General features: G+C 30.6%; 1 protein-coding gene across 2 annotated transcripts in view; it reads left to right on the forward strand.

The window, feature by feature from the left end:
- Positions 1-327: 327 nt before the first annotated feature.
- Positions 328-13,993, forward strand: part of LOC145640917 (uncharacterized) — a 30,885-nt gene continuing 17,219 nt past the window's right edge. For both annotated transcript variants that reach the window (XM_081692147.1, XM_081692146.1), the window contains exons 1-5: positions 328-521; positions 1,580-1,659; positions 1,763-1,917; positions 6,117-6,407; positions 8,002-8,131. In XM_081692147.1, the coding sequence (XP_081548273.1) occupies positions 1,607-1,659; positions 1,763-1,917; positions 6,117-6,407; positions 8,002-8,131 (629 nt within the window). In that variant the 5' untranslated portion in view covers positions 328-521; positions 1,580-1,606. The remainder of the gene's footprint in view (positions 522-1,579; positions 1,660-1,762; positions 1,918-6,116; positions 6,408-8,001; positions 8,132-13,993) is intronic.

The raw sequence follows: 13,993 nt of genomic DNA on the forward strand, positions 1-13,993 counted from the left end.
CAATCATGCTTTGTCAAAAAAATAATGATTTGATTTATAAACCGTGCAATGCACGGGCACTATGCTAGTTTATCAAACTATTTACTCTAAACCCAATGTAGTAAAGTGTTTAAAGTTTTAAACACAATCCAATATAAACATCAAGAAAGGGCAAGCCACTCGTTAGCTGTCCTAGTTATATGTAAAAGTAATTTACCCATTTACAACTTTGCATTATATAGACTCAACCTCAAAATACGTGCCACAAGAGTTATGTTGCAAGTAAAATAGAAACGGTGGGAATATTTTTTATACTCCGTAGTCCGTACTTATTTGGTAACTTATTTAGAAGATTGCCATTTGATAAACACAAAATTCTCAATTCTCAATTCTCAATTACAAGATTATCATTAGCGTACTCTCTATTCTCAAATTCTCAATTACGTTCCAGATAAATAAAAGATTGAGAGGAAATAATTTCAAATTATACGGGGCGTTCAAACTTTTCCAAATAATTTAATTTCAAAATCACTCATTCTAAGGTAATTCAATCTCTGATTAATGTTCTTTTGAATTCAAATTGTTCAATTCATTTTTACATATATTTCAAATATAGATTTCATGAATACGGCACTCCTGGTAATATATGTAATTTCTGCATAATTTATATGATCATGTGAATGAAATAGTTATTTTTCGGCTAATATGTTGATGAATTAGTTAATTTCGTTGTTTTCATAGCTTGAGATGATATTGTGTTCATGCAAACTGATTATTGTGAGAATTTTTGTGGAAGTTTTGTGTCAATTGAGGAAAATATTGTTGAATTGGAGCTATGATTATTGTCGTGGCAGATTGGGTTGCACTGTCTATGTATGATTGTGATTAATAAACAGTTTATTCTTGTAACTCTTGTTGCCCGAGTTGTATAACTTGTGAAATTTGAAAAAACCTCTTAGTAAGTCATTGTTTATTCGATTAGGAAGTGATGAGTGATGAACTAAAGTCTAAGGAATTTCGGCATTTGACAAAAGAAATCCCTAACTTAGACAAGTTTTTTGGGTTGAAATGCGAATTATGTATCTCTTTTGCAGATTTTTTTTTATGATTTATATGTAAGAAAACTTCAGAGTAAATTTTTTTTATTTTTTAATTTTTTTTGGGTGATTGCAGTAGTTGATTTTTTTGCCAATATTTAGAATACTGGGAAAGCAATGGGTATAGAGAAAATTGGTCATTATGAGTTTACGACAGTCCTAGTAATCCACTGTCCGCCTCAAAATAGAAATTATCGATTCATTGGTACTCTTTGTATCTCCTTCTATACCCTCCTCTCAATTTCATGGAATTCCTTTCATTCTTATTTATGTTAATTTTATAATGTCATGTGGTATTAATCATGATCATGTTCCAAGTATATAGTCAGAAGTACGAAATTACATCTCAATTTTAGATCATGAAATCATATGTCCCAAGTATGAGCCTATGGGGAAACTTGTTTGATGTAGCAAATTGCAAGTGTTAAAGTAATATTGACTACCAGAAGTTCATACAAGTTCAATAATTAGAGAACTAAATTCTGTGTGCTCCATGGCTTCAGGTTTAACTTTCCAGAAATAAATTAAATATGCCCGACACACAGGCTCTTGTCAATGACTTTGTTAACAAACTCAAGAAACGGTAAGTGACTAATTTTAGCTTCCTGATTTTCGATAATATTATTGGGAAAAAGATTAACATTTGAGCTTACATATGAAATCTCCTCTTTTTGTTGGTTTCTTAGCAAAATCGAGGGGTCACAAGCCACAGCAAGGCACACTGCTGAATTGCTTCGTTCAGTTATATCCCAGCAGAGAATTCCATACACAAACCAGGCTGGAGCTCTTATTAATGCTATAAAGGCTGTTGGAGAGCAGCTTATTGCTGCAAACCCTGTTGGTAGGCCTCTATTCTATGTACGTCCTATATCTGAGGTTTAAGTACTTAAATTTCCTCATGTTCACAATTACTCAGAAACTTGAATTTTACATAATAATTACCCAATAACTTGAGGGCATGATATCTTTTTAGCTATGATCCTTTTATGTAGTATATAGGTGACATTTTCCTAGTGTTTTTTTTAAATACGTTTATAATTTCTTATTGAGGTGGAGGGAGGGGTGTTAGAACTTGTTATCGACATCTTTGCTTGAAGTCAAGTCAAATAGTGGGAAATATGTTGTGTAAGTGTGTGACCTTAGTTTTATTTGAAAGAAAACCTTCACAATGTGGTTTTTCAACTACACCGGATCAGGGGCTTCCCGCCCCATGACCTCGGCTGGTTGATCCACCTCACCCTGCGGTTGTTGACCATCACCCGGGGCCGAGGAAGTGTCCCCCGGATTTAACCACTGGACCTAGATTTTTGCATTTTTCCAAGAATGTCTACTCCACTTCTGAATCCCCACAGACCTCGCATGCCCCAAGAATTCCTAATTACGGTTTCTTGCAAACTTCCTTCTTGGGAAAACTCTCCCCCGTGGGGTTGGATCGTGTTCCTTTTTGCTGGTTTTTTAAAGCGGAAGTTCAACTGCTCATTTAGGGAAAGGAAAGAAATGCTTGGGGGGGCATAGGCTTATAGCACAAGGATGGGACGCTACTCCCGCGAAACATTCAGGTAGCAATCTTCCTCCTAGTCATGAGAATCTACCTCCGCGAAGCAGACTCCTCCTTGGTTCTATATCGAGATCTACCGCTTTGCCGAGGTGATGGATATCGCTCCCAGCGTTCTCTTTGACCTAGATGAATGGTTCGGTTAAAAATGCGAACCTTCCTAGATAACGCAGGAAAATAGATTTTCTTTAGCATGAAATAGAAACTCTCTTCCCAAAAGATGGAGAATCTCCGTCTTAGAAAGAAAATTGTAGGTTAATTTAAAATGTGGAATTGTACTTGACGAATCGTGTTGAATACAAATTCACCTCGTATTATGACTTTTTTTTTTTTTTTGGTTAAGATATCTTAAAAAAGTTCTTGTGGCAAGACGGGCGGTGTAATAGGAAGTATGATTAACAATTTGAAGATTTGTGAACTGTGGTGAAAGTTGAGAATCTAATGATGCCTCTGCTTCATGTTGTGCTTCATGTTGTGCTGTTGTCTGTCCATATCTTGAAATTGTTATTTCAGTATATTGTATATTCCCTTGAAAAAAGTTATTGTTGAAATTAAGGCCTTTTTTCCTTTGAACTGAGCATGAAGATATACTCTTTTCTGTTCCTCACTTTCTCCTGAGCATTGAAAAGAAAACAATGTATAGAGAAAGTCACAACACTAGGAATTGACCCATCACCATCACTATCTATATTTTCACGCGCAATGTCTTAGAGTAGGCACATTCAGTAAACTTTATGTGTTATCACTTGCCAATGTTTTTGATTTTGGAAGGAACAGATAATGTGTAAGGTGACAATTCAACACAGGCCATGCTCCTTTTGTGGTCTAAGGTGATCAAGTTGCAATTAAAAAGATGCAATCTTGCTCTCTAGAGAATGAGGAGAAAAAGTTGTTAGTGGTTGTGGGCCTTGTGGCTAGTGCTGCTGTTTTTGTTATTTCTTTTTCTATTTGAATTGTCTGAACCCTCCATGAGTTTTCTTAGCTAGCTTGTCCAAATCTTATTTAATCATCATTTAGGAACGTTGAAAAAATCTAGGATTTTGGGATGGAATACTGGTCAACGGTTAATGAGTGTTGTCTTTAATATCTTTCTCTCTTCAATTTTAAGTCCGGTCAAAAGTAATGAATATTTAGGAAAAAGGTAAAAATCTTCAAATATGCAACTCTAAATTCAATCTAGTATTCATAAATTTATTCAAATTGAGATGTGAAGTTTGAGAAGAGAGTGGGAGATCAGGGAGGGTGGTGGTTGGTAGAGAAATAAAAGTGAAAGTTTTATCTTACTTCCCCTAAAACCACTATATGACGTCAAAATTTTCCAATTCTTTATGGGATGAGAAATGACACATTTTACAACTGAAATTAATATTACTTTCTACCTTATGATTGAACCTAATTCTTTCCTTTCAAGCTCGACTCGAGCTTAAAGCTCGTTAGGCTTAAAATTTGGAGCTCGAGTGGAGCTCGCGATTTAAAAATTTAAGCTCAATTATAGCTCTACAAGCTTAAATTTTGTGGAGCCCAACCAAAATAACTGTTTAGCTCAAACTCAAACTCTAGCCCAAATGAAGTCCGAAGAGTTTGCATATTAAAGTAAAGGTAGGTGTAAAGTCAGAGTTATTTATAGTTCTTATTCCCATGTACCTACTATCAGTGATTAATGCTGGACAAGCTCTTAAGGATGGTGAATTGAAGAACCCTTGATTTGTCTTCGATATTAAAGCAGACATTTATTGATGGATTTTATCTAAAGTTTTGATTTTCATGTTGTATTTCAAAGCTTATAATTCAATTGACTGATGTTAGTTGGTAATATGAGATGCTTCTATACATCTTGATTGTAATTGGGGCTTCTTTTATCGCCATTGATATTTATTGCTAAAAAACAAGTTATCTATGAATTTGACTTTATTTATGGAGAGTAGCGATTAACCTTTTTATAAGATGTGGGTAGGTTTAATGGTAGTTGCATGAGTTTGTTTGAGCAGGCCAATGGTTTTGAAGAGTGGTGAATTTATCTATTTTCTTTAAGTTTGTAACCCACATAGCTAATATTGGTATGAACTTGATCTATATATGTTTTTCATGGGATGCCAAAGGGAATCATGTCTAGAAAGGTGTGCTTACAAAGTGGGTCTGAGGATTCATATAGGGGTTAGATTTGCGTAGAATATGGATAGTTAAGATGAATTCTTCGTATGTTTAAGTTCTTTTAAAGTACAAATAAAATATTTAAATTATGTATATAAATATGTTTTCAATAATTAAAAAATCAGCGAGCCTATTCACCAAGCCAGCTTGAGTTTGTTTGGCTTGGCTCATTAAGGTCTCGAGCCGAATGCGAACACGAGTCAATTTTTGGCCAAGCCGTGCTCGAATAGTTCATAAACAGTAGGTCTCGTTATCACCCCTAGTCAATCAATCCATCAATCAATCAAAGCCTTAACCTATAAGGGGGGTCGTCTACATGAACCAAAAGTGATGGCTATTATTTAATGCATCATACTCTCAACGGTAGGTGACACATATGACTACAAGAACTTTCATTATTATAATTGGCTAGTGAGTCTACGTTGTTGTTTATGTGTCAGTGCATACCTCTTCAAGAAGAGGCAATTTCTAGAACCCATTTTGTACTAGTGTCATTAAAAGGAGAGGTGGAAATAAGCATGAAAGGATCTTTTGTTGGATTGGTTACATTCTTTGACTTCTCACCCTGGCTCGCCTTGCATCTTTATCTGCAACTTTAGCATGTAATCGTGTAATATATTGATTTTACAGTGTTTTGAAAGACTTGAGTCACAATAGTTCAGTAAGGATCTTGGAGAATCTTGGAGATTAGGCTTAAGATGGGACATAAAGCCTGATCTAGATATGCATTCTTAGTTTCTGTTTCTCCATTCATGTATAAATTAGATTTCTTCCTCTACTGTGAAATAAAATCCCTATTACCCCTAAATTCTTCTTCTTTTTGTGTGTGTGTGGCTGGTAAACCCCGAAATTCTTGTCCCTAAATAAGAGCCTCATTTCTAATCTGGGTGGAGTCCATCACCTATTAACTTTTTTTTATATTCACTTTTAATAAACAAAACCCCTTTTACCTCTCTCATTTTCCTAAAAAACAATATACATTTCTCAGGGTTTTCTGTTTTTTGTTCAACTTTAATCATTATTACCCCACTACAATCCATCTCCTAAGCTCTTGTGCCCAAATAGAAGTGAGCTTTTATTTAGGGACGAAGGGGACATAACACAAACCGCATATTAGGATTGTCACAATAAAACATCACAATTTCGTTGGCTTAATCAAAGAATAATTGGAAAAAAACTTGAAAGTGTCAGTATTTTCAATTAAGTGTCTGGAGGTGCTTTTTTGCATCTCCATCACTTCTCTGTGTTTCATTGCCAGAATGCCAGGAGGTAATGCTTTTTTGTGATACATTGTCTAGGAACCTTTAATGACTATTGTTCGAATTGAAATGCAGAGCTTTCTGTTGGTAATATTATCAGGAGGGTGCTGCACATTATCAGGGAGGAGGATTTATCTCTCACTACTGCGGCTATAGGTGACCTGAACATTTCAGTTGGAAGTGATGATGATGATGAAGATGATAACAAAGATGATCATCCTGTCCTGTCAGCAGCCGCTGTAGCTGCTGCAGCAAGGAGTACTTTGCGCCCACCATCATTGCAGACTCTTCTTGAGGATGTACCTGATGCTACTGCTGTTCCTCATACTTCTTCATCTGGGGGTGATTCTGAAGGGAGAAGCAAATGTAAGTTTACTGTTTGTATATGTAAGCTTACTGTGACAACTGTGTCTCATTTATGTTTGTCATGGAAAAAATCTAACTAAGCAGGCTTAGCCTTGTCAGGGAAGTATTAGTTCAGCGTAGATACACAAACATGAGAATTCTTTGCAATAAGCTCTTCCTAAATGTGTCTGTCTGTAATATAAGTCTGAGTTTAACTCATAAGATTGACAGCAGAAGAACTTTCATATGCAAGCCTCCCAATCTGCAGATATGCTAAAAGAAATTCTTTATAATCTGCTGGTGGCTGTAAGCTGCTCCAGACCCGTTTCCCCCTCTCTAAGCTTTCCATTGGAGACAGTTGCCTTCTTTTCTCAGCAAAAGATCTTTCAAAGTCCACAGTACAATTTAGAGTTATAGAAATTTTAGTTTTCATGTCTGTCGAATTTGGGACTGACCATTTACCTCTATTGTGGACAATTAGAGTTTAATAAGAATTCTAAGCACCACTCTAGTTAAAATGGGAACGAGAGTGTCACGCAGTTGTGCAACTGTCTAAGCTCTCTTGCACTTGTTGTGCTGAATGGATTCAAATGTTTCTCACTCCTAATCGTTAACTGAATACTGGCCTAATTTTTCTTTTCCTGTTTCCCACTGGTAGCACCAGCTTGGGTTTGAGTATGATGCAACATATATATGCTTCACTTGACTTCAAGGATGGATTTAGTTCCTTGATTTGGGACAATATATGTAGTGTCTTATATTTGTGGATGAAGTGTTTTTACTGGATAACCATGTAGTAGTTATTGTTTTTTATTGAAGCATATCTATGCCTGTGAAAGGAAATTTGGATATTTGCATGACTGCAACAAAAGTGGACTTCTAATCCTTGGCTTACCTCCCAATCCCATAGGCTAAAACTGTCCTGGTTCATTTATTGTCTCTCATGTGCCCCATTCTTTCCTGCTGTATCTCATATTCACCTCCCAATCTTTGAGAACAACATATATACACTTTGCTGTCCCTCCATTTTCTCCATTTCTAATGTATTCTCTAACTATTCGAGGGTCTTTTCTAACTATTATCAGTATTATGTGAATGTTATTACAGGGTAAATCTATTTACATCCAACCTACTTGCCCTGCCTAGGGTGGGAGCCTCTTATAGCCTTAGAGGTATTGGGGTAATTTTGAGGTTGATGTTCATGCTGTAGGTTAGAAGATATGAAGTTTGAAGTAGTGAGGGAGTCAATTGGGGAATTGAAGCTAATTTCTCTGAACTATATTTTGGTAGGATAATGGTTAGCCAAGATTAGAGAGATTGTGGGGTAATTTGTTGTTGAAATTATTCCAAGTATTCATAATAATATGAAATCCTGTTATACTAGAATACTCAGTAGAAATTACAGACAAATGTGGGAGATAGCAATGGAATTGAAAGCCATCTTATAAGAGGGCTTGTATAATCTTATTCTCTCTAAAACTGTTCATTTTACATCTTGCCTTGACCTTAATATTTATAATTCTTAGAATGGCATTGGAAGATCGTGCTTTTGTTATAAAATTTAGACTTTTTAATTTGCTATGTCAAGATAATTTAGTGACTTAACTGACTGCAGCTGCTGATAAGAACTCAAGGAGCCGAAAACTAAAACATGATGTCATTGAAGCAGTTAATGAACTTATTCAGGATGTTGCTACTTGCCATGAACATATTGCTGAGCAAGCGGTGGAGCACATTCATCAAAAGTATGTTTTAATTTCTAATTTAAATCTTTTCTTCCTGTTGACATTTACTTGTTAGCCATTTATTAATGTCACCTCTTTGAGCATCATTTTTTGGGCTCTCTTGTTCTGTTGGCTGTTGCTTCATTCACATATCATTATACTACATACTGCAATGATAATGTTTACATGTTTTCTGTGCTCATTCTGTTAATTTTGCTCAAATTCATCTATGCTCCTCCTTTGCAGTGGCTGTTTAAGTGTCTCTTTACATGCATCTTTCTGTATTCCAAATCAATAATCACCAATTAATCTATGCCTATGTACTAAAAGTCATACCAACTATGACACGTGCCTTTTTTTTTTTTTTTTTTTTGACACATTACATCTATGTGTGTATCCTTAGTGTGCCTTTTTGTTTTAGAAAAAAATTCTTCTAAACAAACAAAGCTTATACAAAGATTTTTTTTTTTTTTTTTCTATGTATATAATAAAAATTACTAAAAATAAAAGGATTTGACCTAAAAACAATATTAAACACTATAAATCAGAGCCAAAAACAAATAAATAATCAGATTTTTAACACTAATTTGTATCATAATTTACGAGAAATAATATTCTTTAGATTATTTTCGTCTAAATGTTTTAAGTTATGTATAAAAAGCTACAACAAAGCAATGCAAATATCAAATTAGTGACACATACTTTTGTTATTGCTTGATTAATTTAATATTATAATTAAAACCAACTAGTTATCTACCCCGTCAAAAAAAAAAAAAAAAAAGAACTAGTTATCTACTACTATACGTACTATAAGGTTTGCTAAGTACGAAACACATTGATTCTTGGTGTGTTTTTTCTTGTCATTCTCTTTGCTTCTTCATCATTCATTTTGTAAAAAGATACAAGCAAAAAATATTGAAGGATTATATAATAAATTCTCCAAAATATAATACAAAGTTATTTAATTTGAATCTATACTATATAGTAAAAGGCGTTCCTTTCAAAGAAAAGGTGCCACTTCAAAGTATATGCACAATGCCATGTCACTAATTAAAGTATATGCGCCACGTAAGCTTGTCACTTTATCTAACAAAATAAATTATGTTTTGAGCTAGATTAGTTGGTCTTGTATGGACCCGGTCTACAATAAATTATTGTAGACTCAAAATTTGACACTTTCAAATAATATAATCACATTTTTAGATGATATAATTATCTTTTTGTGATTCATATTTTGAATTATATAATCTCATAGTAAATAATTTAATGAGATTATATAATTATCTTTAGGATGAAAAAATTTAAAAATCATCTTTTGAATGATGTAATTTACTATTTGATAATTTTTATAATGATAAATTCACTTTTTGAGCGATACATTTACATAACAGTTTCAACATGATATAATCCCTTTTGTAGTAATATAATCACATTTCGTATGATATAATCACATTCGTATGTTATACTAGAAGGTTTGGTCTACAATAAGTAATTGTAGACCGGGTCTATTCTAGTCTTAATGGAGCTTGATTTGAATCTCTCCAACACATAATGATCATACATTTACCATCTCAACCAACTATGATTAATATTTTAAATTTCACATAATTAACGGTAAAAAAAAAAAAAACAGTCATACTCGAGGCGATGCCCTAACCACATACTAACTATGCAAACAGTCGAACATAATTATACAAACAATTGAATATAATTCCCCGTTCCACAAATATTGCAATATTTCCCTAAATGCACATGTTTTATCTCTTTATGTCTTCTCATCAAATGGGTTTCTATCTTTAGTTCTCTCTATCTCTGTCCTCTTTGCAATTTTTGGGAAACGAAGGAAGTATTCAACAAAAATAATATATTAGTAATAATTATATATCAAAAATAATAATTATATATCAAATAGAAAAGTCCAACAAGAAAGAAATGTTATGTAATTAAAAATTATGTAAAAAGATTAGTGTTAAATAGTGTTATATTAGTAATAGATAAAAAAAAAATTCATGCATGATTCGAGACCTGATTTAGTAACTATATACTAAAAGACACAAATAATGACTCATGTCATTTTCTAGAGTGTCCTTATTGATTTTGTGTTTTTAATCATATACTAGACTAATATAAACAACCTTAACCATTACAAATTGATTATACCATACTTCTAGAAAGAATAATAGAATCATCCTTATCATGAAAAATATCATCTAGATTATGAAAATAGTCCATAAATCATTTAACTAATATATAAAGCTAAACTTTTAGCCAGGTCACGAGGCAGCGACACTTGGCGTTTCAACTTTTCGCCAAGTGTTGCGCCACATTGAATAGATTTAAATAGAGTTTAGAAGATAAAAAAAAATTAGTTTAGAATTCTCTTTGGATAGAATTTTAGGATAAAATTGTTAGTTTAGAATTTATTTTTGAAAAAATACCAATATTTTAGATGTACAAATTAAATTATAATTTTATTTTAAAAAAATTATTAGATTATAATTCTAAAAAATTGTCATATAATTTTATTTTTTATATCATAATATTTTTTGGAGCGAAGGAAGTAGTTCAAAGCGTAAAACATCCATTTATAATATATACTAATTGATTAAAATAATAAACTTCACAATTTAATAGAATTTTATTACTGTATAGACTTGTCAATTAGGATAGGGTCATGAGTCATCTCGGATTGAGTCACTTTAGGTTACGAGTCAAGAAATGTTTAACCCTTGCCCAAAGTTTTGGGTTCGGATCAACCCAATGAGCTTTGAACATTTATTTTATTAAATTTATTTTTTTCTATTTTTTTAATGTATTAATTGAACATTTTTATCAACATTATTATTAGTCATCATATGCATACTAGATAGCAAATCGTCACAAAAACACATTAATTCCTAATTAATTTTGTGTCAATGATATATTTTAAAATTTGATATATAGATTAATTTTTTTTTTTTTTAAAATTCAATAAACAACCCGGACATCGCACGGGGTACAAAAATAGTAAAAATATAAACTGTTAGTTGTCTTTGTTATAATTAATTTTGATTATAGGAAATCAATTACTGCCAAAAACTAGGACTATAGAAAAAATATAAAAACAATTATGTATGTGAAGAAAAACATTAGTTGGATTATGATAATAGCTCTTAATAAAATAAAATATCTTTGGTTGGCTTAGATGTACATAACTATAATTATATGAAATCAATTATTTCCTAAATCTTGTATTTTAATAATAAAAATAACAATAATTTTAGTTACCTTAGATGTAAACAACCTTAATAATAGCAATTGTATAATAATTGCCTTAATCTTGGGTTTAGAAAAAATAAAAAAGTAATCACTAGGATTAGGAAAATATCATCTATATTATGCTTAGATTCTATGATAATAATAAAAAAATATATATCTTTTAAGTGAAATAAATAGACAACCTTAAATATATGAAGTCAACTTTTGCCCAAATCATGGTTTTTTATAATGATAAAATAGCAATTACTTGCATTAGGAAAATATCATATAAATTATGATTATAATCTATTGTAATAATAATAAAAAATCCTTTAGTTAATATATATTACATTCAAATGACATATACAGACAACCTTAATTATATGAATAAATTTTGAATTTTTAAAAGAATATATAAGCAACCAATTGAATTAGGAAAATAGCATCTAGATTATGATTATAGTCTATAATAATAAATAACCTTAATTATATGAAATCAATTATTGCCCAAATCTTGGATTTTTAAAAGAATAAAATACTAATCAATTATATTAGGAAAATACCATCTAGATTATGATTACAATCTATAATCATTAAAATTAAAAAAATCATTAGTTGACATACATGTTTTTTTTTTTTTTTTGACATGTACAAACAACCTTAATTATATGAATTTAGTTATTGCTCAAATCTTTGATTTTTAGAAAGATAAAATAGCAATCACTTGCATTAGGAAAAAATCATCTAAATTATTATCACAATCTATTGTAATAATTATAAAAAATCTTTATTTGACATATATTACATTCAAAAGACATATATAGACAACCTTAATTATATGAATAAATTTTGGATTTTGAAAGAATAAATAAGCAACCAATTACATTAGGAAAATGTCATCCAGATTATGAATATAGTCTATAATAATAAACAACCTTAATAAGATGTAATCAATTATTGCCCTAATCTAGGATTTTTATAAGAATAAAATACCAATCAATTATATTAAGAAAATATAATCTAGATTATGATTACAATCTATAATAATTAAAATAAAAATCATTAGTTGACATATATGTTTTTTTGGCAAATACAAACAACCTTAATTATATAAATTATGTTATTGCTCAAATCTTGGATTTTTAGAAAGATAAAATAACAATCACTTGCATTAGGAAAATATCATCTAAATAATGATCACAATCTATTGTAATAGTAATTAAAAAATCTTTTGTTGACATATATTACGTTCTAATGACATATATAGACAACCTTAATTATATAAATAAATTTTGGATTTGTACAAGAATAAATAAGCTACCAACTGCATTAGGAAAATATCATCTTGATTATGATTATAGTCTATAATAATAAACAACATTAATTATATTTAATCAATTATTGCCCAAATTTTGAATTTTTAGAAGAATAAAATACCAATCAATTGTATTAGGAAAATATCATCTAGATTATGATTACAATCTGTAATAATTAAAAAAAAAAAAAATCTTGACATACATGTTTTTTGACATGTACAAAGAATCTTAATTATATGAATTTAGTTATTGCTCTAATCTTTGATTTTTAGAAAGATAAAATAGTAATCACTTGCATTAGGATAATGTCATCTAAATTATGATCACAATCTATTGTAGTAATTATAAAAAATCTTTAGTTATATATTAAATTCAAATGTAATTATATTAATTAATTTTGGATTTTTACAAGAATAAATAAGCTACCAACTGCATTAGGAAAATATCATCTTGATTATGATTATAGTCTATAATAATAAACAACATTAATTATAATTATTGCCAAATCTTGGATTTTTAGAAGAAGAAAATACCAATCTACATTATGATTGCTATCTGTAGTAATTAAAAAATAATCTTTAGTTGACATACATGTTTGTTTGATATGTACAAAGAACCTTAATCATATGAATTTATTTATTGCTCTAATCTTGGATTTTTAGAATCATAAAATAGCAATCACTTGAATAAGGAAAATATCATCGAAATTATTATCACAATTATTGTAATAATAATAAAAATATTTTGTTGCCATATCTAAATATCACCCAGATTTTTATTGTACTATATAATAATAAACTACCTTAATTATATGAAATCGATTATTTCCCAAATCTTGGATTTATTGCATTAGGAAAATATCCTTAAGGTTATGATTACAACATAATTAAACAAAAATCTTTAGTTGACTTACACATAAGGACATATATAAATAATTTTAATTATAGCAAATCAATTATTGTCCAATTCTTAGCTTTAATTGAATATTTAAAAACAATCACTTGCATTAGGAAAATATCATATAGATTATGATTCCAATCTATCATGATAATAATAGTAACAATAATAATAAAAAAATTTAGTTTACTTACATGTAACCAACTTTAATAATAACTAAAATCTTGAATTTTAGAAAGGAAAAAAAGCTATCACTTCCATTAGGAAAATATAACTAGAAAACAAGGAAAAAATTGTTGGGACCTAATAGGTCATTTTGTCAACAATTACTCGTTTAAAATTTTTATAAAAAAACTACCCACTAAATTTAAAAAGTTTGACTAACACTACCCATTTTGGTTTTCCGGCAACAAAATCCGGCGAGTGGGGTTTA

The sequence above is a fragment of the Chenopodium album genome, chromosome 7, assembly GCF_948465745.1.
Source record: "Chenopodium album chromosome 7, dcCheAlbu1.1, whole genome shotgun sequence".
Taxonomy (NCBI): domain Eukaryota; kingdom Viridiplantae; phylum Streptophyta; class Magnoliopsida; order Caryophyllales; family Amaranthaceae; genus Chenopodium; species Chenopodium album.